Source organism: Leuciscus leuciscus, assembly GCF_965113295.1.
Source record: "Leuciscus leuciscus genome assembly, chromosome: 23".
In the NCBI taxonomy this organism is placed as follows: domain Eukaryota; kingdom Metazoa; phylum Chordata; class Actinopteri; order Cypriniformes; family Leuciscidae; genus Leuciscus; species Leuciscus leuciscus.
This window is the reverse complement of record NC_138747.1, coordinates 3546057-3573639: the sequence shown is the minus strand read 5'-3', so window position 1 is coordinate 3573639 and position 27583 is coordinate 3546057. Positions and strand designations below refer to the sequence as shown.

At 38.6% G+C, this 27583-nt stretch overlaps 1 protein-coding gene across 1 annotated transcript; it reads right to left on the bottom strand.

The window, feature by feature from the left end:
• Positions 1-1434: 1434 nt before the first annotated feature.
• Positions 1435-7530, bottom strand: LOC309487489 (uncharacterized protein). The gene is made up of 9 exons (XM_082155164.1): positions 6490-7530; positions 6025-6146; positions 5622-5683; positions 5334-5536; positions 4970-5135; positions 2932-3087; positions 2785-2846; positions 2570-2666; positions 1435-2377 (listed from the first exon to the last, which is right to left on the bottom strand). Coding segments are annotated over exons 1-9 (1704 nt in total). The 5' UTR covers positions 7325-7530; the 3' UTR covers positions 1435-2376.
• Positions 7531-27583: the final 20053 nt, after the last annotated feature.

Below are 27583 nucleotides of genomic sequence, written 5' to 3'. Positions count from 1 at the left end.
CTGAAGATGGTTGAACCACATACAATAAGGTCTATAAAAAGCAAACAACTTGTTTAGATGGCCTTGACTCAAATCTATTATCTGTCAACCCTATGAAAACATTCACTTACACACACACACACACACACACACACACACACACACACACACACACACACACACACACACACACACTTACACACTTATATACACACAGACACATGCATATCTAAACGAGGACATACCATAGACTTCTATTGTTTTATATACATCTAATTATGATGATTACAGACTAACCCAAGCCCACACCCTTAACCTGTTCCTAAAAGAAAATGGTTTACATATTTTGAATTTATAAACACATTTACTTGTCATATAAACCAATGCATTTCATTTCCAGGACAAAAAAAAAAGAGTTCCTTCCTGCGGTCTAAAGAATTAAAGTGATGATCAGTTACACCCATTTAACAGTGAACACCTTACAAATATATAGCCAGTGATCCAACGCTCACAGATTATAGTTTATATAAGTTGTGCCATTGAAATGATTGATTAGTGTAATCATCAAAAAGTTAATGTTAAGTTTTGCAAGAATGATTAACTTCCTAGTCAGTGCTGAGGAAAATCGACTAAATGTGAATTATTTTTAATTCGGTATTCTCTGAACATGATGTACAGTACATAGACTTTCGTTCATGTCTCTGTTGTCTTCTGCAATCCTGCAGGTGTGGCCCAATGACAATGAATTGCCCATTTGAATGCAGCCATACAGCGGTGGAGTGGCCAAGTGGTTAAAGATCTGGCCTGACAACTGAAAGGTTGTAGGTTCAAACAATACAATCCATGCACTACCACCACTGTGTCCCGGTCTGGAGCAACACAACTTACCAAGGGGACTGTCCCTGAATTAACTGGAACTTTGGATAAAAGCCTCCGTTAAATGACAAGACAGTAAACCAGGGACTGTTAGCAAAATGGTCAAAATAGCAAAAAGGTTTAAGAAAACAGGTGAAGATTTGCTGCCGTGTGATTAAGTCTGCAGCGCCTCCTAGTGACCTTAGAACGACATTGCAACAAACTTTTTTTTTCTTTTCTTTTCTTTTTTTTACCGAAAGTCAACATTGATGGCCTGCAATAGTCAATATATGCTTTATTTTAAGAATTTCAGTTGCAAACATGTATTCAACACAATTATTTTCTTTATAAATATTAATTTAATGCGCTTCTCAATGTAAACACAAGCAATACCCTGCTATCATATCAAAAGGCATATACATATATGTAAATGTACAACAAAAACAATAATTAAAAACAACAATCAACATAACTAATTATTAATTACTAGCTACTAATTACACAATGTAATTAAATTACTATAGACCTACTAATTACTCTCTCTAAATTGCATTATTAAGTCCCATATCAACATTGAGCAGTTGAACAAATACAAGGATAGATATGAAACTGTTTTTTTAATTATTTCAAATAAATAATATAAAATTGCATGAATAATTCTTGAGCTTACCAAAGTATTTAAAGAGTTACATAAAAATATAGGCAACATTTTAACGTTAGACGTTAAATCCACTGTTGTTTTATATAGGCCTAGAATTGTTAGTCTATACAGTATTTAATGCAATTACATCAGAAGGAACTGTAATTAAATTACAGAAAAGAGTAATCCCTTAAATTACTTTTTCAAGGGAAAATAATTAAATTACAGTAATTAATTAGATAATAATGCATTACACCCAACACTGATTAGGATTATGTTTATTTATGATGATTATTATTAATAGTCTTTTTTTATTATTCCCAGAGTATCCACCCTCTCATTCCAGGATTTTTTCTTCTTCTTTTTCTTCTTCTCTGCATTTCTCTTTAGCTCTCGTTTCCTAATCTAGGTTTTAATTTATCCTTTGAATAAAAGCGTCTGCTAAATGCATAAATATAATACAAAGTAAATAGCATCAACAAGCGACAAGCAATATGGTTTATGTGTGTGTGTGTGTGTGTGTGTGTGTGTGTGTGTGTGTGTGTGTGTGTGTTAAGCAGGAAGCCCCGCCCACATCACATCTCATTGGACCAATGTGCAGATCCTAATGTATATTAATTACCAAACATGGAGAGTGATTACGTAAAGTTTACAAGAAGATATTACATGATAAACCATTAAAAGCATACCCTATAGAGAAGCATCACAGAAGTCATAAACATAAGGTACGTGTGCTTAGCTTTTAGAGCGATAAAGTGCGCGAACAGAGAGGATTGTTCTGATTGGCCGTGTTTTGTGATTGATTGTGTCGGCGTGGCAAAAAAATTAAAATAAATAATATATATATATATCTGTCTCCTCTTTTCATCAGACATCCATCACTTCAGTTGCTCTGGTCTTTATCTGTTGCAACGAGGGAAAAAAAGATTCGAATATTGTGATTAAATAATCAATAAAATAACAACCACAAATACAGCAAGACATATTTAGTAATCTTATCATATCCTAGTCCATTTTGACTGCTGATTTTAGGTTTTGCCATATTTCTTCCTTTTCTCATATATTTATAAAATGATATTTAATTTATTATCCTACCATGCAGATGAATGATAATTGATCGCTCCATAAGACCCTGATTCTGAGTCTTCTGTGGCTGAAAAGGTTTGATTCCCATAGCCTCTGTCTATGGATCCTGCAATTATATAGTTCATATTTTCAATTATAATACGTCACATCATTTCTAATGCTTGAGAGTCTGTACTTCTGTATATCTACTAAAGCATGCGTATAGCAACAATATGACGTCATACCTCTGGATGTAAAATCAAAGACGACATCATCAAAAAACGATAACCTCCTTTTTCTTGACGTTCTGTTGAAATTAGATTATTGAGTTATTTGTTTTGATTTTTTTTGTCATCTTTGAATGCTTAAGTCACAGAAAAAGTTATACCTACTTTGCCCTGTAGAACACCACAACCATCACAACTGCAACAATGATGAGTAGAGCAAAAGCTGCTAAACTGCCGAAGAGGACTGCGTAGAAACCAGCCTCTCGTCTGTAAAGCTCACAGTGATCTCCATAGTACTTCTCAAAGTAAGAACTGGTACAGCTGGACAATTGGCAAAATGAGGAAGAAATTATTTCTTAGGCTACGTTTACACAACAATTATGTACTTGGGGGGCCATTTGCATGACACTGTTTTCAACAAAAAAATGGAAATGTTTTTTTTTATGCATTTTTGCAGTTAATTTACACAATGGCATTTTGGAAACCTGAAAATGCAAACGTTTGATAATGTGTTTCAAAGTGCACGTTTTTGAGAACAATACTGTTATCATCTCTGTGTAAACTACAAAAACGCGAATTTGTGAAAACATGACGTCATGTGCATGCGTATTATGTGTTCAGTCTATAGGCGTGCACGAGTACTTGACAACCAATACGACAATGGCAGACAACAGGACTGTGCTTTTGCTGGTCAAGATACTGAGTTTATTAACGCTTCTCCAGTGTAGATTTACTGCACCTCTACTATGACCAATAGATACGCACTATTTACATAAGCCAAATTCCAACATCGTCAACTAATTCTAATTCCGACCATGTCAACTACTACCCTGGAAATCCAGAGTTCTTGCGAGAGCACAAGTTGAATTTGCTCAGCGAGTTACTCTGGCGGCGAGTAATGATGCTCATTAAATATGCCCCTCGATCTGAGCTGCACCAATCACATCGGGTTATCTGATATAGGCGGGCCAGAGGCTAGCTAAAGATGACGACAGCGCTGTGACGGCGAAGTCATTAGTAAACATTGCAAGATGGCTTTGGATGAACACCAGTTGTTTGAAACGGCTTTGGCCGCTACAATGAACGAGTTAGACTTGGCTTTTTATCTAAAAGAGGAACAGAAGACGCCGCTCGAATCGTTCCTTTGCAAGAAGGATGTTTTTGCTGTTTGCCAACCGGATACAGCAAGAGTCTAATCTACCAGTTAGCTCCGCTGGTAGCTAAGCGTATGGGGCTTGTTGTGATTGGTCGTAGTGTTATCCAATTGCGTGCATTGAGATTTTCAAATGCATGCTTGGTGCCGCCCCTCGAGCTGGACGAGTTTCATTAGTCGACGCCAGACCATTAATCTTTCAGATTTAGGTCTGGATTTCCAGGCTAGTCAACTACTGGCCTGGCATACATATTACAGTGGTTTTAGTCGTTTTCACGGATCCGTGTGAACGGGGATGGTTTTGACAACGTTGTCGTCTGTACACAAAAGTTTTTCCTTTGTGTTTTTGAAAAGTTTCGCTTAAGTTTTTCATTGTTAAAACGATACGAAACCGACTTAAAACGCTGTATTTTGCTGCCAGGCCAGTAGATGTCACTTTGTAAAAAAAAAAACACTGTGCGCTTATAGACTGAACATGTAACACACATGCGCATGACGTCACCATTTTCACAAATTCTCATTTTTGTACTTTACACGGAGATGATAATGGTATCGTTTTCAAAAGTTTGTGTTTTCAGGCCCCCAAAATGCTGTTATTGTGTAAAAGAACAGCCAATAGCAGCGCATACAAAGTTTGTGTAAACGCCCCCTAAATTCCTGAAAACATTGCATTTTGCAGACATTTCATTTTTGCCCATCAAATTAAAATGTTTGATAATTATTTAATTGCTTATTTAAATATGATGAAGTTTACAAATTTGTTTACCGAGGTGGTACTAAAAAAGTACCAGGTACTAGGTACTGTACACAGTGGAAACCCCCCAAAAAGTGAGCCCTACTGAGCAGTGCCATGCAGTGGAAAAGCACCAACAGTGATTCAGGATAAGACAAAAACATGGTTTGGAAGATGGGTTCATGATGTACTCGCTCATTTAATAAATATTGAACAAAAAATAAAGTTACATAGTGTACCTTTAAATAATTAGGTAAATATCCTTTTATTACCTGAAGGCAGTTTGTAATTATTAGAATTTGCATTGAAGCACTTACTCGCACTCTGATCCATTTATTGCATTTTGGCATATACCATGTTGATTGCAGAAGTTAGGATTTTTTTTGCATGGTCCCACACATACCCATTCTTCATTTACAACCTCCTCCGTGAAGTTTGCAAAATTCTCAGTGCAGATCACAAATGGTTTTAGATCTAAAATATCTGCACATGACAAGGATTAAAAAAAAGGTGATATGCAAATTAAAGATCTCAATAAATGAATAAAAAAGACATCTGGAGCTATATTACAGAAACATTAGAAATAATAGTAGTCCGTGTGTCCCTTAAAGGAGGTCTACCTTGTTTTTTTTTACTAAAATATGTTAAATGATGATATTTTAAAATAAAAAGGTAACTTACTTGATACTTCAGCTGTCTCCATGGCAATTTGGCCACCTTCGATGGGAACACCTCCGAGAGCTGCGCTGAGATTTATCAGTGAATTTGAGTCATTAAATATTTCTTCCAGTCTGAGTTCCAGTTTTGTATTTAGAGACGTTATTTGTGAGTTGTTGTTGGGATAGTTATATTCTGCAACACTTTCAGCAACGACACTTCCTGGCCTTGAAAAAGTACATGCCACATATTAATATAATTTTGCTTTGCAAATATTTGTAAATGTATGAAATTCAAGATGAATGAACTTACCTTAGCCTAAGAATGCGCACATCTTTGAAGTTTTCATTGGCTCTTTTGCAAAGGACTGTAAGCTGTTAAAAAAACTAAAATAAGTTTTTTTTTCTAGCATATAAATATTTATACAATATATTTAGCAAATAATAACTTATGCAATTAACTAAATTTATTAAAGATTTATTGCAGTATTGCAAGAAAATGTATCCATCTAATGTGATTTCACACCTGTTCTGTTCTGTCAAATAAAAAATCAAATGCAAATAATGTTCATATCTTTTTTATTTGATTTATTTTTATTTAAGTTTGGCTTAAGAGTCTGAATACTTTTAGGTCCACTGTATCAACATTTTTTATTTATTTTTTACAAAATTTGTGAGCTTTAAATTACTTCAGGAAAAGGAACTAGAAAATATACCTCTTGTTTTAAGATGGAAATTATATTTTTTGATTGGGAAGAGTTCAAATCTCCATAATCAGAAAGATATGGCATCAAAATTCGAAGAGAGATATTTGCCTTCCTTGTGGGTATTCCTCCAGCTGCAATTAAATAATAGATTTAGAAACATTAGAAAGACATAAATATTTGAACATGAGGGACATAAGTGAGCTGCAAATTTAAACTATTGTGCTAAATCTTTTGTAATGAAAGAACTTTCAGGACATCAAATATGTCTGTGGGTTGTGTGACATTTTAGCTCTAAAACTAACTTTACTGTCAGATGAACAACTTATTGGCTAGAAGTATCTTAGGGGCTGATTTTCTATTGATTCAATACCCACAGGTACAGTGAAATAATTATTTACAACGGATGTGGAAAATAAGAAAGGAAATAGCAAGTGTAATAATTATAATATAAGAAAAGTATGATAAAAAACTTACACAAAGTAGGCTTAGAAGAATCATGTGCGAATTGGCAAAATTCTCCATAAGAGGGAAGATGGCAATCACATTCACATTTCCCAGATGTCATATTGAATTTGCATTGATATCCATTACACGGGCATTGACAGTTTTGAGTTGTTGAAACTGTACTAAAAGTTGTGGATAAAGGAGGTTTTGTTGATGTTGATGTTGATTTTGATGTTGTTGATGTTGATGTTGATGTTGATGTTGAAGTTGAAGTTGAAGTTGAAGTTGAAGTTAAAGTTAAAGTTGAAGTTGAAGTTGAAGTTTTCTGGGTACTCGATTGAGCAGTGGACAACGTTTCAAGTGTGGGGCTTGACTGAGATGAGGTAGAAATGCTAAACGTTTGGGCTGTAGACGTTGAAGGTATTTCTATGCTTGAAGTTGAAATAGTGGTTTGTGTCTGCTGGCTTGTTTTTTCTGGAGGGCTTGAAGATGGAATTGATAGGGTGGAAGAAGAAGATGAAGAGCCAAATGTACTTGATATCATACTTGTTACTGTTGGGCCATTTTCAGTTGAAGATAATGTAGTTTCCAGTGTTGAACCACTTTTACTTGTGGACAATTCTAATGTGGTTGTGCTTATAGGGGACATAGCTGTTGTAAATGATGTTTGAGTTGACTGTTGGCTTGTTGTTTGTTCTACACTAGCTGAAGATATTTCTGTTGTAGATGAAGTCAATTCTGATGTATTTTCTGTTGTAGAAGATGGTGAAGATGGAGAGGTACCTGTTGTGGATATTGTAGTTTCCATTGTTGAACCACTTTCACTTGTAGATGATTGTAATGTGGTTGTGCTCATAGGGGACATAGCTGTTGTAAATGTTGAGTAAGCTGTCGTTGTAGGTTCTGTTTCTGTGCTAGAAGTATCTGGAGTGGTTTGTGTCTGCTTGCTTGTTGTTTGTTCTACACTAGCTGAAGATATTTCTGTAGTAGATGAAGTCAATTCGGATGTACTTTCTGTTGTAGAAGAAGGTGAAGATGGAGAGGTACCTGTTGTGGATATTGTAGTTTCCATTGTTGAACCACTTTCACTTGTTGATGATTCTTCTAATGTGGTTGTGCTCATAGGGGACATAGCTGTTGTAAATGTTGAGTAAGCTGTCGTTGTAGGTTCTGTTTCTGTGCTAGAAGTATCTGGAGTGGTTTGTGTCTGCTTGCTTGTTGTTTGTTCTACACTAGCTGAAGATATTTCTGTAGTAGATGAAGTCAATTCTGATGTACTTTCTGTTGTAGAGGATGGAGAGGTACCTGTTGTGGATATTGTAGTTTCCATTGTTGAACCACTTTCACTTGTAGATGATTCTAATGTGGTTGTGCTCATAGGGGACATAGCTGTTGTAAATGTTGAGTAAGCTGTCGTTGTAGGTTCTGTTTCTGTGCTAGAAGTATCTGGAGTGGTTTGTGTCTGCTTGCTTGTTGTTTGTTCTACACTAGCTGAAGATATTTCTGTAGTAGATGAAGTCAATTCTGATGTACTTTCTGTTGTAGAGGATGGAGAGGTACCTGTTGTGGATATTGTAGTTTCCATTGTTGAACCACTTTCACTTGTAGATGATTCGAATGTGGTTGTGCTCATAGGGGACATAGCTGTTGTAAATGTTGAGTAAGCTGTCGTTGTAGGTTCTGTTTCCGTGCTAGAAGTATCTGGAGTGGTTTGTGTCTGCTTGCTTGTTGTTTGTTCTACACTAGCTGAAGATATTTCTGTAGTAGATGAAGTCAATTCTGATGTAATTTCTGTTGTAGACGATGGTGAAGATGGAGAGGTACCTGTTGTGGATATTGTAGTTTCCATTGTTGAACCACTTTCACTTGAAGATGATTCGAATATGGTTGTGCTCATAGGGGACATAGCTGTTGTAAATGTTGAGTAAGCTGTCGTAGGTTCTGTTTCCGTGCTAGAAGTATCTGGAGTGGTTTGTGTCTGCTTGCTTGTTGTTTGTTCTACACTAGCTGAAGATATTTCTGTAGTAGATGAAGTCAATTCTGATGTACTTTCTGTTGTAGAGGATGGAGAGGTACCTGTTGTGGATATTGTAGTTTCCATTGTTGAACCACTTTCACTTGTAGATGATTCTAGTGTGGTTGTGCTCATAGGGGACATAGCTGTTGTAAATGTTGAGTAAGCTGTCGTTGTAGGTTCTGTTTCCGTGCTAGAAGTATCTGGAGTGGTTTGTGTCTGCTTGCTTGTTGTTTGTTCTACACTAGCTGAAGATATTTCTGTAGTAGATGAAGTCAATTCTGATGTACTTTCTGTTGTAGAGGATGGAGAGGTACCTGTTGTGGATATTGTAGTTTCCATTGTTGAACCACTTTCACTTGTAGATGATTCTAGTGTGGTTGTGCTCATAGGGGACATAGCTGTTGTAAATGTTGAGTAAGCTGTCGTTGTAGGTTCTGTTTCTGTGCTAGAAGTATCTGGAGTGGTTTGTGTCTGCTTGCTTGTTGTTTGTTCTACACTAGCTGAAGATATTTCTGTAGTAGATGAAGTCAATTCTGATGTACTTTCTGTTGTAGAGGATGGAGAGGTACCTGTTGTGGATATTGTAGTTTCCATTGTTGAACCACTTTCACTTGTAGATGATTCGAATGTGGTTGTGCTCATAGGGGACATAGCTGTTGTAAATGTTGAGTAAGCTGTCGTAGGTTCTGTTTCCGTGCTAGAAGTATCTGGAGTGGTTTGTGTCTGCTTGCTTGTTGTTTGTTCTACACTAGCTGAAGATATTTCTGTAGTAGATGAAGTCAATTCTGATGTACTTTCTGTTGTAGAGGATGGAGAGGTACCTGTTGTGGATATTGTAGTTTCCATTGTTGAACCACTTTCACTTGTTGATGATTCTTCTAATGTGGTTGTGCTCATAGGGGACATAGCTGTTGTAAATGTTGAGTAAGCTGTCGTTGTAGGTTCTGTTTCTGTGCTAGAAGTATCTGGAGTGGTTTGTGTCTGCTTGCTTGTTGTTTGTTCTACACTAGCTGAAGATATTTCTGTAGTAGATGAAGTCAATTCTGATGTACTTTCTGTTGTAGAGGATGGAGAGGTACCTGTTGTGGATATTGTAGTTTCCATTGTTGAACCACTTTCACTTGTAGATGATTCTAATGTGGTTGTGCTCATAGGGGACACAGCTGTTGAAAATGTTGAGTAAGCTGTCGTTGTAGGTTCTGTTTCTGTGCTAGAAGTATCTGGAGTGGTTTGTGTCTGCTTGCTTGTTGTTTGTTCTACACTAGCTGAAGATATTTCTGTAGTAGATGAAGTCAATTCTGATGTACTTTCTGTTGTAGAGGATGGAGAGGTACCTGTTGTGGATATTGTAGTTTCCATTGTTGAACCACTTTCACTTGTAGATGATTCTAATGTGGTTGTGCTCATAGGGGACACAGCTGTTGTAAATGTTGAGTAAGCTGTCGTTGTAGGTTCTGTTTCTGTGCTAGAAGTATCTGGAGTGGTTTGTGTCTGCTTGCTTGTTGTTTGTTCTACACTAGCTGAAGATATTTCTGTAGTAGATGAAGTCAATTCTGATGTACTTTCTGTTGTAGAGGATGGAGAGGTACCTGATGGAGAGGTACCTGTTGTGGATATTGTAGTTTCCATTGTTGAACCACTTTCACTTGTTGATGATTCTTCTAATGTGGTTGTGCTCATAGGGGACATAGCTGTTGTAAATGTTGAGTAAGCTGTCGTTGTAGGTTCTGTTTCTGTGCTAGAAGTATCTGGAGTGGTTTGTGTCTGCTTGCTTGTTGTTTGTTCTACACTAGCTGAAGATATTTCTGTAGTAGATGAAGTCAATTCTGATGTACTTTCTGTTGTAGAGGATGGAGAGGTACCTGTTGTGGATATTGTAGTTTCCATTGTTGAACCACTTTCACTTGTTGATGATTCTTCTAATGTGGTTGTGCTCATAGGGGACATAGCTGTTGTAAATGTTGAGTAAGCTGTCGTTGTAGGTTCTGTTTCTGTGCTAGAAGTATCTGGAGTGGTTTGTGTCTGCTTGCTTGTTGTTTGTTCTACACTAGCTGAAGATATTTCTGTAGTAGATGAAGTCAATTCTGATGTACTTTCTGTTGTAGAGGATGGAGAGGTACCTGTTGTGGATATTGTAGTTTCCATTGTTGAACCACTTTCACTTGTAGATGATTCGAATGTGGTTGTGCTCATAGGGGACATAGCTGTTGTAAATGTTGAGTAAGCTGTCGTTGTAGGTTCTGTTTCCGTGCTAGAAGTATCTGGAGTGGTTTGTGTCTGCTTGCTTGTTGTTTGTTCTACACTAGCTGAAGATATTTCTGTAGTAGATGAAGTCAATTCTGATGTAATTTCTGTTGTAGACGATGGTGAAGATGGAGAGGTACCTGTTGTGGATATTGTAGTTTCCATTGTTGAACCACTTTCACTTGTAGATGATTCTAATGTGGTTGTGCTCATAGGGGACATAGCTGTTGTTAATGTTGAGTAAGCTGTCGTTGTAGGTTCTGTTTCTGTGCTAGAAGTATCTGGAGTGGTTTGTGTCTGCTTGCTTGTTGTTTGTTCTACACTAGCTGAAGATATTTCTGTAGTAGATGAAGTCAATTCTGATGTACTTTCTGTTGTAGAGGATGGAGAGGTACCTGTTGTGGATATTGTAGTTTCCATTGTTGAACCACTTTCACTTGTAGATGATTCTAGTGTGGTTGTGCTCATAGGGGACATAGCTGTTGTAAATGTTGAGTAAGCTGTCGTTGTAGGTTCTGTTTCCGTGCTAGAAGTATCTGGAGTGGTTTGTGTCTGCTTGCTTGTTGTTTGTTCTACACTAGCTGAAGATATTTCTGTAGTAGATGAAGTCAATTCTGATGTACTTTCTGTTGTAGAGGATGGAGAGGTACCTGTTGTGGATATTGTAGTTTCCATTGTTGAACCACTTTCACTTGTTGATGATTCTTCTAATGTGGTTGTGCTCATAGGGGACATAGCTGTTGTAAATGTTGAGTAAGCTGTCGTTGTAGGTTCTGTTTCTGTGCTAGAAGTATCTGGAGTGGTTTGTGTCTGCTTGCTTGTTGTTTGTTCTACACTAGCTGAAGATATTTCTGTAGTAGATGAAGTAAATTCTGATGTACTTTCTGTTGTAGAGGATGGAGAGGTACCTGTTGTGGATATTGTAGTTTCCATTGTTGAACCACTTTCACTTGTAGATGATTCGAATGTGGTTGTGCTCATAGGGGACATAGCTGTTGTAAATGTTGAGTAAGCTGTCGTAGGTTCTGTTTCCGTGCTAGAAGTATCTGGAGTGGTTTGTGTCTGCTTGCTTGTTGTTTGTTCTACACTAGCTGAAGATATTTCTGTAGTAGATGAAGTCAATTCTGATGTAATTTCTGTTGTAGACGATGGTGAAGATGGAGAGGTACCTGTTGTGGATATTGTAGTTTCCATTGTTGAACCACTTTCACTTGTAGATGATTCTAATGTGGTTGTGCTCATAGGGGACATAGCTGTTGTTAATGTTGAGTAAGCTGTCGTTTTAGGTTCTGTTTCTGTGCTAGAAGTATCTGGAGTGGTTTGTGTCTGCTTGCTTGTTGTTTGTTCTACACTAGCTGAAGATATTTCTGTAGTAGATGAAGTCAATTCTGATGTACTTTCTGTTGTAGAGGATGGAGAGGTACCTGTTGTGGATATTGTAGTTTCCATTGTTGAACCACTTTCACTTGTAGATGATTCTAATGTGGTTGTGCTCATAGGGGACATAGCTGTTGTTAATGTTGAGTAAGCTGTCGTTGTAGGTTCTGTTTCTGTGCTAGAAGTATCTGGAGTGGTTTGTGTCTGCTTGCTTGTTGTTTGTTCTACACTAGCTGAAGATATTTCTGTAGTAGATGAAGTAAATTCTGATGTACTTTCTGTTGTAGAGGATGGAGAGGTACCTGTTGTGGATATTGTAGTTTCCATTGTTGAACCACTTTCACTTGTAGATGATTCTAATGTGGTTGTGCTCATAGGGGACACAGCTGTTGTAAATGTTGAGTAAGCTGTCGTTGTAGGTTCTGTTTCTGTGCTAGAAGTATCTGGAGTGGTTTGTGTCTGCTTGCTTGTTGTTTGTTCTACACTAGCTGAAGATATTTCTGTAGTAGATGAAGTAAATTCTGATGTACTTTCTGTTGTAGAGGATGGAGAGGTACCTGTTGTGGATATTGTAGTTTCCATTGTTGAACCACTTTCACTTGTAGATGATTCGAATGTGGTTGTGCTCATAGGGGACATAGCTGTTGTAAATGTTGAGTAAGCTGTCGTAGGTTCTGTTTCCGTGCTAGAAGTATCTGGAGTGGTTTGTGTCTGCTTGCTTGTTGTTTGTTCTACACTAGCTGAAGATATTTCTGTAGTAGATGAAGTCAATTCTGATGTACTTTCTGTTGTAGAGGATGGAGAGGTACCTGTTGTGGATATTGTAGTTTCCATTGTTGAACCACTTTCACTTGTAGATGATTCTAGTGTGGTTGTGCTCATAGGGGACATAGCTGTTGTAAATGTTGAGTAAGCTGTCGTTGTAGGTTCTGTTTCCGTGCTAGAAGTATCTGGAGTGGTTTGTGTCTGCTTGCTTGTTGTTTGTTCTACACTAGCTGAAGATATTTCTGTAGTAGATGAAGTCAATTCTGATGTACTTTCTGTTGTAGAGGATGGAGAGGTACCTGTTGTGGATATTGTAGTTTCCATTGTTGAACCACTTTCACTTGTTGATGATTCTTCTAATGTGGTTGTGCTCATAGGGGACATAGCTGTTGTAAATGTTGAGTAAGCTGTCGTTGTAGGTTCTGTTTCTGTGCTAGAAGTATCTGGAGTGGTTTGTGTCTGCTTGCTTGTTGTTTGTTCTACACTAGCTGAAGATATTTCTGTAGTAGATGAAGTAAATTCTGATGTACTTTCTGTTGTAGAGGATGGAGAGGTACCTGTTGTGGATATTGTAGTTTCCATTGTTGAACCACTTTCACTTGTAGATGATTCTAGTGTGGTTGTGCTCATAGGGGACATAGCTGTTGTAAATGTTGAGTAAGCTGTCGTTGTAGGTTCTGTTTCTGTGCTAGAAGTATCTGGAGTGGTTTGTGTCTGCTTGCTTGTTGTTTGTTCTACACTAGCTGAAGATATTTCTGTAGTAGATGAAGTCAATTCTGATGTACTTTCTGTTGTAGAGGATGGAGAGGTACCTGTTGTGGATATTGTAGTTTCCATTGTTGAACCACTTTCACTTGTAGATGATTCGAATGTGGTTGTGCTCATAGGGGACATAGCTGTTGTAAATGTTGAGTAAGCTGTCGTAGGTTCTGTTTCCGTGCTAGAAGTATCTGGAGTGGTTTGTGTCTGCTTGCTTGTTGTTTGTTCTACACTAGCTGAAGATATTTCTGTAGTAGATGAAGTCAATTCTGATGTAATTTCTGTTGTAGACGATGGTGAAGATGGAGAGGTACCTGTTGTGGATATTGTAGTTTCCATTGTTGAACCACTTTCACTTGTAGATGATTCTAATGTGGTTGTGCTCATAGGGGACATAGCTGTTGTTAATGTTGAGTAAGCTGTCGTTGTAGGTTCTGTTTCTGTGCTAGAAGTATCTGGAGTGGTTTGTGTCTGCTTGCTTGTTGTTTGTTCTACACTAGCTGAAGATATTTCTGTAGTAGATGAAGTCAATTCTGATGTACTTTCTGTTGTAGAGGATGGAGAGGTACCTGTTGTGGATATTGTAGTTTCCATTGTTGAACCACTTTCACTTGAAGATGATTCGAATGTGGTTGTGCTCATAGGGGACATAGCTGTTGTAAATGTTGAGTAAGCTGTTGTAGGTTCTGTTTCCGTGCTAGAAGTATCTGGAGTGGTTTGTGTCTGCTTGCTTGTTGTTTGTTCTACACTAGCTGAAGATATTTCTGTAGTAGATGAAGTCAATTCTGATGTACTTTCTGTTGTAGAGGATGGAGAGGTACCTGTTGTGGATATTGTAGTTTCCATTGTTGAACCACTTTCACTTGTTGATGATTCTTCTAATGTGGTTGTGCTCATAGGGGACATAGCTGTTGTAAATGTTGAGTAAGCTGTCGTTGTAGGTTCTGTTTCTGTGCTAGAAGTATCTGGAGTGGTTTGTGTCTGCTTGCTTGTTGTTTGTTCTACACTAGCTGAAGATATTTCTGTAGTAGATGAAGTCAATTCTGATGTACTTTCTGTTGTAGAGGATGGAGAGGTACCTGTTGTGGATATTGTAGTTTCCATTGTTGAACCACTTTCACTTGTAGATGATTCGAATGTGGTTGTGCTCATAGGGGACATAGCTGTTGTAAATGTTGAGTAAGCTGTCGTTGTAGGTTCTGTTTCTGTGCTAGAAGTATCTGGAGTGGTTTGTGTCTGCTTGCTTGTGGTTTGTTCTACACTAGCTGAAGATATTTCTGTAGTAGATGAAGTCAATTCTGATGTACTTTCTGTTGTAGAGGATGGAGAGGTACCTGTTGTGGATATTGTAGTTTCCATTGTTGAACCACTTTCACTTGTTGATGATTCTTCTAATGTGGTTGTGCTCATAGGGGACATAGCTGTTGTAAATGTTGAGTAAGCTGTCGTATGTTCTGTTTCCGTGCTAGAAGTATCTGGAGTGGTTTGTGTCTGCTTGCTTGTTGTTTGTTCTACACTAGCTGAAGATATTTCTGTAGTAGATGAAGTCAATTCTGATGTAATTTCTGTTGTAGACGATGGTGAAGATGGAGAGGTACCTGTTGTGGATATTGTAGTTTCCATTGTTGAACCACTTTCACTTGTAGATGAGTCTAATGTGGTTGTGCTCATAGGGGACATAGCTGTTGTTAATGTTGAGTAAGCTGTCGTTGTAGGTTCTGTTTCTGTGCTAGAAGTATCTGGAGTGGTTTGTGTCTGCTTGCTTGTTGTTTGTTCTACACTAGCTGAAGATATTTCTGTAGTAGATGAAGTCAATTCTGATGTACTTTCTGTTGTAGAGGATGGAGAGGTACCTGTTGTGGATATTGTAGTTTCCATTGTTGAACCACTTTCACTTGTAGATGATTCGAATGTGGTTGTGCTCATAGGGGACATAGCTGTTGTAAATGTTGAGTAAGCTGTCGTAGGTTCTGTTTCCGTACTAGAAGTATCTGGAGTGGTTTGTGTCTGCTTGCTTGTTGTTTGTTCTACACTAGCTGAAGATATTTCTGTAGTAGATGAAGTCAATTCTGATGTAATTTCTGTTGTAGACGATGGTGAAGATGGAGAGGTACCTGTTGTGGATATTGTAGTTTCCATTGTTGAACCACTTTCACTTGTAGATGATTGTAATGTGGTTGTGCTCATAGGGGACATAGCTGTTGTAAATGTTGAGTAAGCTGTCGTTGTAGGTTCTGTTTCTGTGCTAGAAGTATCTGGAGTGGTTTGTGTCTGCTTGCTTGTTGTTTGTTCTACACTAGCTGAAGATATTTCTGTAGTAGATGAAGTCAATTCTGATGTACTTTCTGTTGTAGAGGATGGAGAGGTACCTGTTGTGGATATTGTAGTTTCCATTGTTGAACCACTATCACTTGTTGATGATTCTTCTAATGTGGTTGTGCTCATAGGGGACATAGCTGTTGTAAATGTTGAGTAAGCTGTCGTTGTAGGTTCTGTTTCTGTGCTAGAAGTATCTGGAGTGGTTTGTGTCTGCTTGCTTGTTGTTTGTTCTACACTAGCTGAAGATATTTCTGTAGTAGATGAAGTCAATTCTGATGTACTTTCTGTTGTAGAGGATGGAGAGGTACCTGATGGAGAGGTACCTGTTGTGGATATTGTAGTTTCCATTGTTGAACCACTTTCACTTGTTGATGATTCTTCTAATGTGGTTGTGCTCATAGGGGACATAGCTGTTGTAAATGTTGAGTAAGCTGTCGTTGTAGGTTCTGTTTCTGTGCTAGAAGTATCTGGAGTGGTTTGTGTCTGCTTGCTTGTTGTTTGTTCTACACTAGCTGAAGATATTTCTGTAGTAGATGAAGTCAATTCTGATGTACTTTCTGTTGTAGAGGATGGAGAGGTACCTGTTGTGGATATTGTAGTTTCCATTGTTGAACCACTTTCACTTGTTGATGATTCTTCTAATGTGGTTGTGCTCATAGGGGACATAGCTGTTGTAAATGTTGAGTAAGCTGTCGTTGTAGGTTCTGTTTCTGTGCTAGAAGTATCTGGAGTGGTTTGTGTCTGCTTGCTTGTTGTTTGTTCTACACTAGCTGAAGATATTTCTGTAGTAGATGAAGTCAATTCTGATGTACTTTCTGTTGTAGAGGATGGAGAGGTACCTGTTGTGGATATTGTAGTTTCCATTGTTGAACCACTTTCACTTGTAGATGATTCTAGTGTGGTTGTGCTCATAGGGGACATAGCTGTTGTAAATGTTGAGTAAGCTGTCGTTGTAGGTTCTGTTTCCGTGCTAGAAGTATCTGGAGTGGTTTGTGTCTGCTTGCTTGTTGTTTGTTCTACACTAGCTGAAGATATTTCTGTAGTAGATGAAGTCAATTCTGATGTACTTTCTGTTGTAGAGGATGGAGAGGTACCTGTTGTGGATATTGTAGTTTCCATTGTTGAACCACTTTCACTTGTTGATGATTCTTCTAATGTGGTTGTGCTCATAGGGGACATAGCTGTTGTAAATGTTGAGTAAGCTGTCGTTGTAGGTTCTGTTTCTGTGCTAGAAGTATCTGGAGTGGTTTGTGTCTGCTTGCTTGTTGTTTGTTCTACACTAGCTGAAGATATTTCTGTAGTAGATGAAGTCAATTCTGATGTACTTTCTGTTGTAGAGGATGGAGAGGTACCTGTTGTGGATATTGTAGTTTCCATTGTTGAACCACTTTCACTTGTAGATGATTCGAATGTGGTTGTGATCATAGGGGACATAGCTGTTGTAAATGTTGAGTAAGCTGTCGTAGGTTCTGTTTCCGTGCTAGAAGTATCTGGAGTGGTTTGTGTCTGCTTGCTTGTTGTTTGTTCTACACTAGCTGAAGATATTTCTGTAGTAGATGAAGTCAATTCTGATGTAATTTCTGTTGTAGACGATGGTGAAGATGGAGAGGTACCTGTTGTGGATATTGTAGTTTCCATTGTTGAACCACTTTCACTTGTAGATGATTCTAATGTGGTTGTGCTCATAGGGGACATAGCTGTTGTTAATGTTGAGTAAGCTGTCGTTGTAGGTTCTGTTTCTGTGCTAGAAGTATCTGGAGTGGTTTGTGTCTGCTTGCTTGTTGTTTGTTCTACACTAGCTGAAGATATTTCTGTAGTAGATGAAGTCAATTCTGATGTACTTTCTGTTGTAGAGGATGGAGAGGTACCTGTTGTGGATATTGTAGTTTCCATTGTTGAACCACTTTCACTTGTTGATGATTCTTCTAATGTGGTTGTGCTCATAGGGGACATAGCTGTTGTAAATGTTGAGTAAGCTGTCGTTGTAGGTTCTGTTTCTGTGCTAGAAGTATCTGGAGTGGTTTGTGTCTGCTTGCTTGTTGTTTGTTCTACACTAGCTGAAGATATTTCTGTAGTAGATGAAGTCAATTCTGATGTACTTTCTGTTGTAGAGGATGGAGAGGTACCTGTTGTGGATATTGTAGTTTCCATTGTTGAACCACTTTCACTTGTAGATGATTCGAATGTGGTTGTGCTCATAGGGGACATAGCTGTTGTAAATGTTGAGTAAGCTGTCGTTGTAGGTTCTGTTTCTGTGCTAGAAGTATCTGGAGTGGTTTGTGTCTGCTTGCTTGTGGTTTGTTCTACACTAGCTGAAGATATTTCTGTAGTAGATGAAGTCAATTCTGATGTACTTTCTGTTGTAGAGGATGGAGAGGTACCTGTTGTGGATATTGTAGTTTCCATTGTTGAACCACTTTCACTTGTTGATGATTCTTCTAATGTGGTTGTGCTCATAGGGGACATAGCTGTTGTAAATGTTGAGTAAGCTGTCGTATGTTCTGTTTCCGTGCTAGAAGTATCTGGAGTGGTTTGTGTCTGCTTGCTTGTTGTTTGTTCTACACTAGCTGAAGATATTTCTGTAGTAGATGAAGTCAATTCTGATGTAATTTCTGTTGTAGACGATGGTGAAGATGGAGAGGTACCTGTTGTGGATATTGTAGTTTCCATTGTTGAACCACTTTCACTTGTAGATGATTCTAATGTGGTTGTGCTCATAGGGGACATAGCTGTTGTTAATGTTGAGTAAGCTGTCGTTGTAGGTTCTGTTTCTGTGCTAGAAGTATCTGGAGTGGTTTGTGTCTGCTTGCTTGTTGTTTGTTCTACACTAGCTGAAGATATTTCTGTAGTAGATGAAGTCAATTCTGATGTACTTTCTGTTGTAGAGGATGGAGAGGTACCTGTTGTGGATATTGTAGTTTCCATTGTTGAACCACTTTCACTTGTAGATGATTCGAATGTGGTTGTGCTCATAGGGGACATAGCTGTTGTAAATGTTGAGTAAGCTGTCGTAGGTTCTGTTTCCGTGCTAGAAGTATCTGGAGTGGTTTGTGTCTGCTTGCTTGTTGTTTGTTCTACACTAGCTGAAGATATTTCTGTAGTAGATGAAGTCAATTCTGATGTAATTTCTGTTGTAGACGATGGTGAAGATGGAGAGGTACCTGTTGTGGATATTGTAGTTTCCATTGTTGAACCACTTTCACTTGTAGATGATTCTAATGTGGTTGTGCTCATAGGGGACATAGCTGTTGTTAATGTTGAGTAAGCTGTCGTTGTAGGTTCTGTTTCTGTGCTAGAAGTATCTGGAGTGGTTTGTGTCTGCTTGCTTGTTGTTTGTTCTACACTAGCTGAAGATATTTCTGTAGTAGATGAAGTCAATTCTGATGTACTTTCTGTTGTAGAGGATGGAGAGGTACCTGTTGTGGATATTGTAGTTTCCATTGTTGAACCACTTTCACTTGTAGATGATTCGAATGTGGTTGTGCTCATAGGGGACATAGCTGTTGTAAATGTTGAGTAAGCTGTCGTTGTAGGTTCTGTTTCTGTGCTAGAAGTATCTGGAGTGGTTTGTGTCTGCTTGCTTGTGGTTTGTTCTACACTAGCTGAAGATATTTCTGTAGTAGATGAAGTCAATTCTGATGTACTTTCTGTTGTAGAGGATGGAGAGGTACCTGTTGTGGATATTGTAGTTTCCATTGTTGAACCACTTTCACTTGTTGATGATTCTTCTAATGTGGTTGTGCTCATAGGGGACATAGCTGTTGTAAATGTTGAGTAAGCTGTCGTATGTTCTGTTTCCGTGCTAGAAGTATCTGGAGTGGTTTGTGTCTGCTTGCTTGTTGTTTGTTCTACACTAGCTGAAGATATTTCTGTAGTAGATGAAGTCAATTCTGATGTAATTTCTGTTGTAGACGATGGTGAAGATGGAGAGGTACCTGTTGTGGATATTGTAGTTTCCATTGTTGAACCACTTTCACTTGTAGATGATTCTAATGTGGTTGTGCTCATAGGGGACATAGCTGTTGTTAATGTTGAGTAAGCTGTCGTTGTAGGTTCTGTTTCCGTGCTAGAAGTATCTGGAGTTTTTTGTGTCTGCTTGCTTGTTGTTTGTTCTACACTAGCTGAAGATATTTCTGTTGTAAATGAAGTCAGTTCTGATGTACTTTCTGTTGTAGAAGATGGAGAGGTACCTGTTGTGGATATTGTAGTTTCCATTGTTGAACCACTTTCACTTGTAGATGATTCTAATGTGGTTGTGCTCATAGGGGACATAGCTGTTGTAAATGTTGAGTAAGCTGTCGTTGTAGGTTCTGTTTCCGTGCTAGAAGTATCTGGAGTGGTTTGTGTCTGCTTGCTTGTTGTTTGTTCTACACTAGCTGAAGATATTTCTGTTGTAAATGAAGTCAGTTCTGATGTACTTTCTGTTGTAGAAGATGGAGAGGTACCTGTTGTGGATATTGCAGTTTCCATTGTTGAACCACTTTCACTTGTAGATGATTCTAATGTTGTTGTGCTCATAGGGGACATAGCTGTTGTAAATGTTGAGTAAGCTGTCGTTGTAGGTTCTGTTTCTGTGCTAGAAGTATCCGGAGTGGTTTGTGTCTGCTTGCTTGTTGTTTGTTCTACACTAGCTGAAGATATTTCTGTAGTAGATAAAGTCAATTCTGATGTACTTTCTGTTGTAGAAGATGGAGAGGTACCTGTTGTGGATATTGTAGTTTCCATTGTTGAACCACTTTCACTTGTAGATGATTCTAATGTTGTTGTGCTCATAGGGGACACAGCTGTTGTAAATGTTGAGTAAGCTGTCGTTGTAGGTTCTGTTTCTGTGCTAGAAGTATCTGGAGTGGTTTGTGTCTGCTTGCTTGTTGTTTGTTCTACACTAGCTGAAGATATTTCTGTAGTAGATGAAGTCAATTCTGATGTACTTTCTGTTGTAGAGGATGGAGAGGTACCTGTTGTGGATATTGTAGTTTCCATTGTTGAACCACTTTCACTTGTAGATGATTCGAATGTGGTTGTGCTCATAGGGGACATAGCTGTTGTAAATGTTGAGTAAGCTGTCGTTGTAGGTTCTGTTTCTGTGCTAGAAGTATCTGGAGTGGTTTGTGTCTGCTTGCTTGTGGTTTGTTCTACACTAGCTGAAGATATTTCTGTAGTAGATGAAGTCAATTCTGATGTACTTTCTGTTGTAGAGGATGGAGAGGTACCTGTTGTGGATATTGTAGTTTCCATTGTTGAACCACTTTCACTTGTTGATGATTCTTCTAATGTGGTTGTGCTCATAGGGGACATAGCTGTTGTAAATGTTGAGTAAGCTGTCGTATGTTCTGTTTCCGTGCTAGAAGTATCTGGAGTGGTTTGTGTCTGCTTGCTTGTTGTTTGTTCTACACTAGCTGAAGATATTTCTGTAGTAGATGAAGTCAATTCTGATGTAATTTCTGTTGTAGACGATGGTGAAGATGGAGAGGTACCTGTTGTGGATATTGTAGTTTCCATTGTTGAACCACTTTCACTTGTAGATGATTCTAATGTGGTTGTGCTCATAGGGGACATAGCTGTTGTTAATGTTGAGTAAGCTGTCGTTGTAGGTTCTGTTTCCGTGCTAGAAGTATCTGGAGTGGTTTGTGTCTGCTTGCTTGTTGTTTGTTCTACACTAGCTGAAGATATTTCTGTTGTAAATGAAGTCAGTTCTGATGTACTTTCTGTTGTAGAAGATGGAGAGGTACCTGTTGTGGATATTGTAGTTTCCATTGTTGAACCACTTTCACTTGTAGATGATTCTAATGTGGTTGTGCTCATAGGGGACATAGCTGTTGTAAATGTTGAGTAAGCTGTCGTTGTAGGTTCTGTTTCCGTGCTAGAAGTATCTGGAGTGGTTTGTGTCTGCTTGCTTGTTGTTTGTTCTACACTAGCTGAAGATATTTCTGTTGTAAATGAAGTCAGTTCTGATGTACTTTCTGTTGTAGAAGATGGAGAGGTACCTGTTGTGGATATTGCAGTTTCCATTGTTGAACCACTTTCACTTGTAGATGATTCTAATGTTGTTGTGCTCATAGGGGACATAGCTGTTGTAAATGTTGAGTAAGCTGTCGTTGTAGGTTCTGTTTCTGTGCTAGAAGTATCCGGAGTGGTTTGTGTCTGCTTGCTTGTTGTTTGTTCTACACTAGCTGAAGATATTTCTGTAGTAGATAAAGTCAATTCTGATGTACTTTCTGTTGTAGAGGATGGAGAGGTACCTGTTGTGGATATTGTAGTTTCCATTGTTGAACCACTTTCACTTGTAGATGATTCTAATGTTGTTGTGCTCATAGGGGACACAGCTGTTGTAAATGTTGAGTAAGCTGTCGTTGTAGGTTCTGTTTCTGTGCTAGAAGTATCTGGAGTGGTTTGTGTCTGCTTGCTTGTTGTTTGTTCTACACTAGCTGAAGATATTTCTGTAGTAGATGAAGTCAATTCTGATGTACTTTCTGTTGTAGAGGATGGAGAGGTACCTGTTGTGGATATTGTAGTTTCCATTGTTGAACCACTTTCACTTGTTGATGATTCTTCTAATGTGGTTGTGCTCATAGGGGACATAGCTGTTGTAAATGTTGAGTAAGCTGTCGTTGTAGGTTCTGTTTCTGTGCTAGAAGTATCTGGAGTGGTTTGTGTCTGCTTGCTTGTTGTTTGTTCTACACTAGCTGAAGATATTTCTGTAGTAGATGAAGTCAATTCTGATGTAATTTCTGTTGTAGACGATGGTGAAGATGGAGAGGTACCTGTTGTGGATATTGTAGTTTCCATTGTTGAACCACTTTCACTTGTAGATGATTCTAATGTGGTTGTGCTCATAGGGGACATAGCTGTTGTTAATGTTGAGTAAGCTGTCGTTGTAGGCTCTGTTTCTGTGCTAGAAGTATCTGGAGTGGTTTGTGTCTGCTTGCTTGTTGTTTGTTCTACACTAGCTGAAGATATTTCTGTAGTAGATGAAGTCAATTCTGATGTACTTTCTGTTGTAGAGTATGGAGAGGTACCTGTTGTGGATATTGTAGTTTCCATTGTTGAACCACTTTCACTTGAAGATGATTCGAATGTGGTTGTGCTCATAGGGGACATAGCTGTTGTAAATGTTGAGTAAGCTGTCGTAGGTTCTGTTTCCGTGCTAGAAGTATCTGGAGTGGTTTGTGTCTGCTTGCTTGTTGTTTGTTCTACACTAGCTGAAGATATTTCTGTAGTAGATGAAGTCAATTCTGATGTAATTTCTGTTGTAGACGATGGTGAAGATGGAGAGGTACCTGTTGTGGATATTGTAGTTTCCATTGTTGAACCACTTTCACTTGTAGATGATTCTAATGTTGTTGTGCTCATAGGGGACACAGCTGTTGTAAATGTTGAGTAAGCTGTCGTTGTAGGTTCTGTTTCTGTGCTAGAAGTATCTGGAGTGGTTTGTGTCTGCTTGCTTGTTGTTTGTTCTACACTAGCTGAAGATATTTCTGTAGTAGATGAAGTCAATTCTGATGTACTTTCTGTTGTAGAGGATGGAGAGGTACCTGTTGTGGATATTGTAGTTTCCATTGTTGAACCACTTTCACTTGTTGATGATTCTTCTAATGTGGTTGTGCTCATAGGGGACATAGCTGTTGTAAATGTTGAGTAAGCTGTCGTTGTAGGTTCTGTTTCTGTGCTAGAAGTATCTGGAGTGGTTTGTGTCTGCTTGCTTGTTGTTTGTTCTACACTAGCTGAAGATATTTCTGCAGTAGATGAAGTCAATTCTGATGTACTTTCTGTTGTAGAGGATGGAGAGGTACCTGTTGTGGATATTGTAGTTTCCATTGTTGAACCACTTTCACTTGTAGATGATTCTAATGTTGTTGTGCTCATAGGGGACACAGCTGTTGTAAATGTTGAGTAAGCTGTCGTTGTAGGTTCTGTTTCTGTGCTAGAAGTATCTGGAGTGGTTTGTGTCTGCTTGCTTGTTGTTTGTTCTACACTAGCTGAAGATATTTCTGTAGTAGATGAAGTCAATTCTGATGTACTTTCTGTTGTAGAGGATGGAGAGGTACCTGTTGTGGATATTGTAGTTTCCATTGTTGAACCACTTTCACTTGTAGATGATTCTAATGTTGTTGTGCTCATAGGGGACACAGCTGTTGTAAATGTTGAGTAAGCTGTCGTTGTAGGTTCTGTTTCTGTGCTAGAAGTATCTGGAGTGGTTTGTGTCTGCTTGCTTGTTGTTTGTTCTACACTAGCTGAAGATATTTCTGTAGTAGATGAAGTCAATTCTGATGTACTTTCTGTTGTAGAGGATGGAGAGGTACCTGTTGTGGATATTGTAGTTTCCATTGTTGAACCACTTTCACTTGTTGATGATTCTTCTAATGTGGTTGTGCTCATAGGGGACATAGCTGTTGTAAATGTTGAGTAAGCTGTCGTTGTAGGTTCTGTTTCTGTGCTAGAAGTATCTGGAGTGGTTTGTGTCTGCTTGCTTGTTGTTTGTTCTACACTAGCTGAAGATATTTCTGTAGTAGATGAAGTCAATTCTGATGTAATTTCTGTTGTAGACGATGGTGAAGATGGAGAGGTACCTGTTGTGGATATTGTAGTTTCCATTGTTGAACCACTTTCACTTGTAGATGATTCTAATGTGGTTGTGCTCATAGGGGACATAGCTGTTGTTAATGTTGAGTAAGCTGTCGTTGTAGGCTCTGTTTCTGTGCTAGAAGTATCTGGAGTGGTTTGTGTCTGCTTGCTTGTTGTTTGTTCTACACTAGCTGAAGATATTTCTGTAGTAGATGAAGTCAATTCTGATGTACTTTCTGTTGTAGAGTATGGAGAGGTACCTGTTGTGGATATTGTAGTTTCCATTGTTGAACCACTTTCACTTGAAGATGATTCGAATGTGGTTGTGCTCATAGGGGACATAGCTGTTGTAAATGTTGAGTAAGCTGTCGTAGGTTCTGTTTCCGTGCTAGAAGTATCTGGAGTGGTTTGTGTCTGCTTGCTTGTTGTTTGTTCTACACTAGCTGAAGATATTTCTGTAGTAGATGAAGTCATTTCTGATGTAATTTCTGTTGTAGACGATGGTGAAGATGGAGAGGTACCTGTTGTGGATATTGTAGTTTCCATTGTTGAACCACTTTCACTTGTAGATGATTCTAATGTTGTTGTGCTCATAGGGGACACAGCTGTTGTAAATGTTGAGTAAGCTGTCGTTGTAGGTTCTGTTTCTGTGCTAGAAGTATCTGGAGTGGTTTGTGTCTGCTTGCTTGTTGTTTGTTCTACACTAGCTGAAGATATTTCTGTAGTAGATGAAGTCAATTCTGATGTACTTTCTGTTGTAGAGGATGGAGAGGTACCTGTTGTGGATATTGTAGTTTCCATTGTTGAACCACTTTCACTTGTTGATGATTCTTCTAATGTGGTTGTGCTCATAGGGGACATAGCTGTTGTAAATGTTGAGTAAGCTGTCGTTGTAGGTTCTGTTTCTGTGCTAGAAGTATCTGGAGTGGTTTGTGTCTGCTTGCTTGTTGTTTGTTCTACACTAGCTGAAGATATTTCTGTAGTAGATGAAGTCAATTCTGATGTAATTTCTGTTGTAGACGATGGTGAAGATGGAGAGGTACCTGTTGTGGATATTGTAGTTTCCATTGTTGAACCACTTTCACTTGTAGATGATTCTAATGTGGTTGTGCTCATAGGGGACATAGCTGTTGTTAATGTTGAGTAAGCTGTCGTTGTAGGCTCTGTTTCTGTGCTAGAAGTATCTGGAGTGGTTTGTGTCTGCTTGCTTGTTGTTTGTTCTACACTAGCTGAAGATATTTCTGTAGTAGATGAAGTCAATTCTGATGTACTTTCTGTTGTAGAGTATGGAGAGGTACCTGTTGTGGATATTGTAGTTTCCATTGTTGAACCACTTTCACTTGAAGATGATTCGAATGTGGTTGTGCTCATAGGGGACATAGCTGTTGTAAATGTTGAGTAAGCTGTCGTAGGTTCTGTTTCCGTGCTAGAAGTATCTGGAGTGGTTTGTGTCTGCTTGCTTGTTGTTTGTTCTACACTAGCTGAAGATATTTCTGTAGTAGATGAAGTCAATTCTGATGTACTTTCTGTTGTAGAGGATGGAGAGGTACCTGTTGTGGATATTGTAGTTTCCATTGTTGAACCACTTTCACTTGTTGATGATTCTTCTAATGTGGTTGTGCTCATAGGGGACATAGCTGTTGTAAATGTTGAGTAAGCTGTCGTTGTAGGTTCTGTTTCTGTGCTAGAAGTATCTGGAGTGGTTTGTGTCTGCTTGCTTGTTGTTTGTTCTACACTAGCTGAAGATATTTCTGTAGTAGATGAAGTCAATTCTGATGTACTTTCTGTTGTAGAGGATGGAGAGGTACCTGTTGTGGAAATTGTAGTTTCCATTGTTGAACCACTTTCACTTGTAGATGATTCTAGTGTGGTTGTGCTCATAGGGGACATGGCTGTTGTAAATGTTGAGTAAGCTGTCGTTGTAGGTTCTGTTTCCGTGCTAGAAGTATCTGGAGTGGTTTGTGTCTGCTTGCTTGTTGTTTGTTCTACACTAGCTGAAGATATTTCTGTTGTAAATGAAGTCAGTTCTGATGTACTTTCTGTTGTAGAAGATGGAGAGGTACCTGTTGTGGATATTGTAGTTTCCATTGTTGAACCACTTTCACTTGTAGATGATTCTAATGTTGTTGTGCTCATAGAGGCTGTTGTAAATGTTGAGTAAGCTGTCGTTGTAGGTTTTGTTTCCGTGCTAGAAGTATCTGGAGTGGTTTGTGTCTGCTTGCTTGTTGTTTGTTCTACACTAGCTGAAGATATTTCTGTAGTCGATGAAGTCAATTCTGATGTACTTTCTGTTGTAGAGGATGGAGAGGTACCTGTTGTGGATATTGTAGTTTCCATTGTTGAACCACTTTCACTTGTAGATGTTTCGAATGTGGCTGTGCTCATAGGGGACATAGCTGTTGTAAATGTTGAGTAAGCTGTCGTAGGTTCTGTTTCCGTGCTAGAAGTATCTGGAGTGGTTTGTGTCTGCTTGCTTGTTGTTTGTTCTACACTAGCTGAAGATATTTCTGTAGTAGATGAAGTCAATTCTGATGTACCTTCTGTTGTAGAGGATGGAGAGGTACCTGTTGTGGATATTGTAGTTTCCATTGTTGAACCACTTTCACTTGTAGATGATTCTAGTGTGGTTGTGCTCATAGGGGACATGGCTGTTGTAAATGTTGAGTAAGCTGTCGTTGTAGGTTCTGTTTCTGTGCTAGAAGTATCTGGAGTGGTTTGTGTCTGCTTGCTTGTGGTTTGTTCTACACTAGCTGAAGATATTTCTGTAGTAGATGAAGTCAATTCTGATGTACTTTCTGTTGTAGAGGATGGAGAGGTACCTGTTGTGGATATTGTAGTTTCCATTGTTGAACCACTTTCACTTGTTGATGATTCTTCTAATGTGGTTGTGCTCATAGGGGACATAGCTGTTGTAAATGTTGAGTAAGCTGTTGTTGTAGGTTCTGTTTCCATGCTAGAAGTATCTGGAGTGGTTTGTGTCTGCTTGCTTGTGGTTTGTTCTACACTAGCTGAAGATATTTCTGTTGTAAATGAAGTCAGTTCTGATGTACTCTCTGTTGTAGAAGATGGAGAGGTACCTGT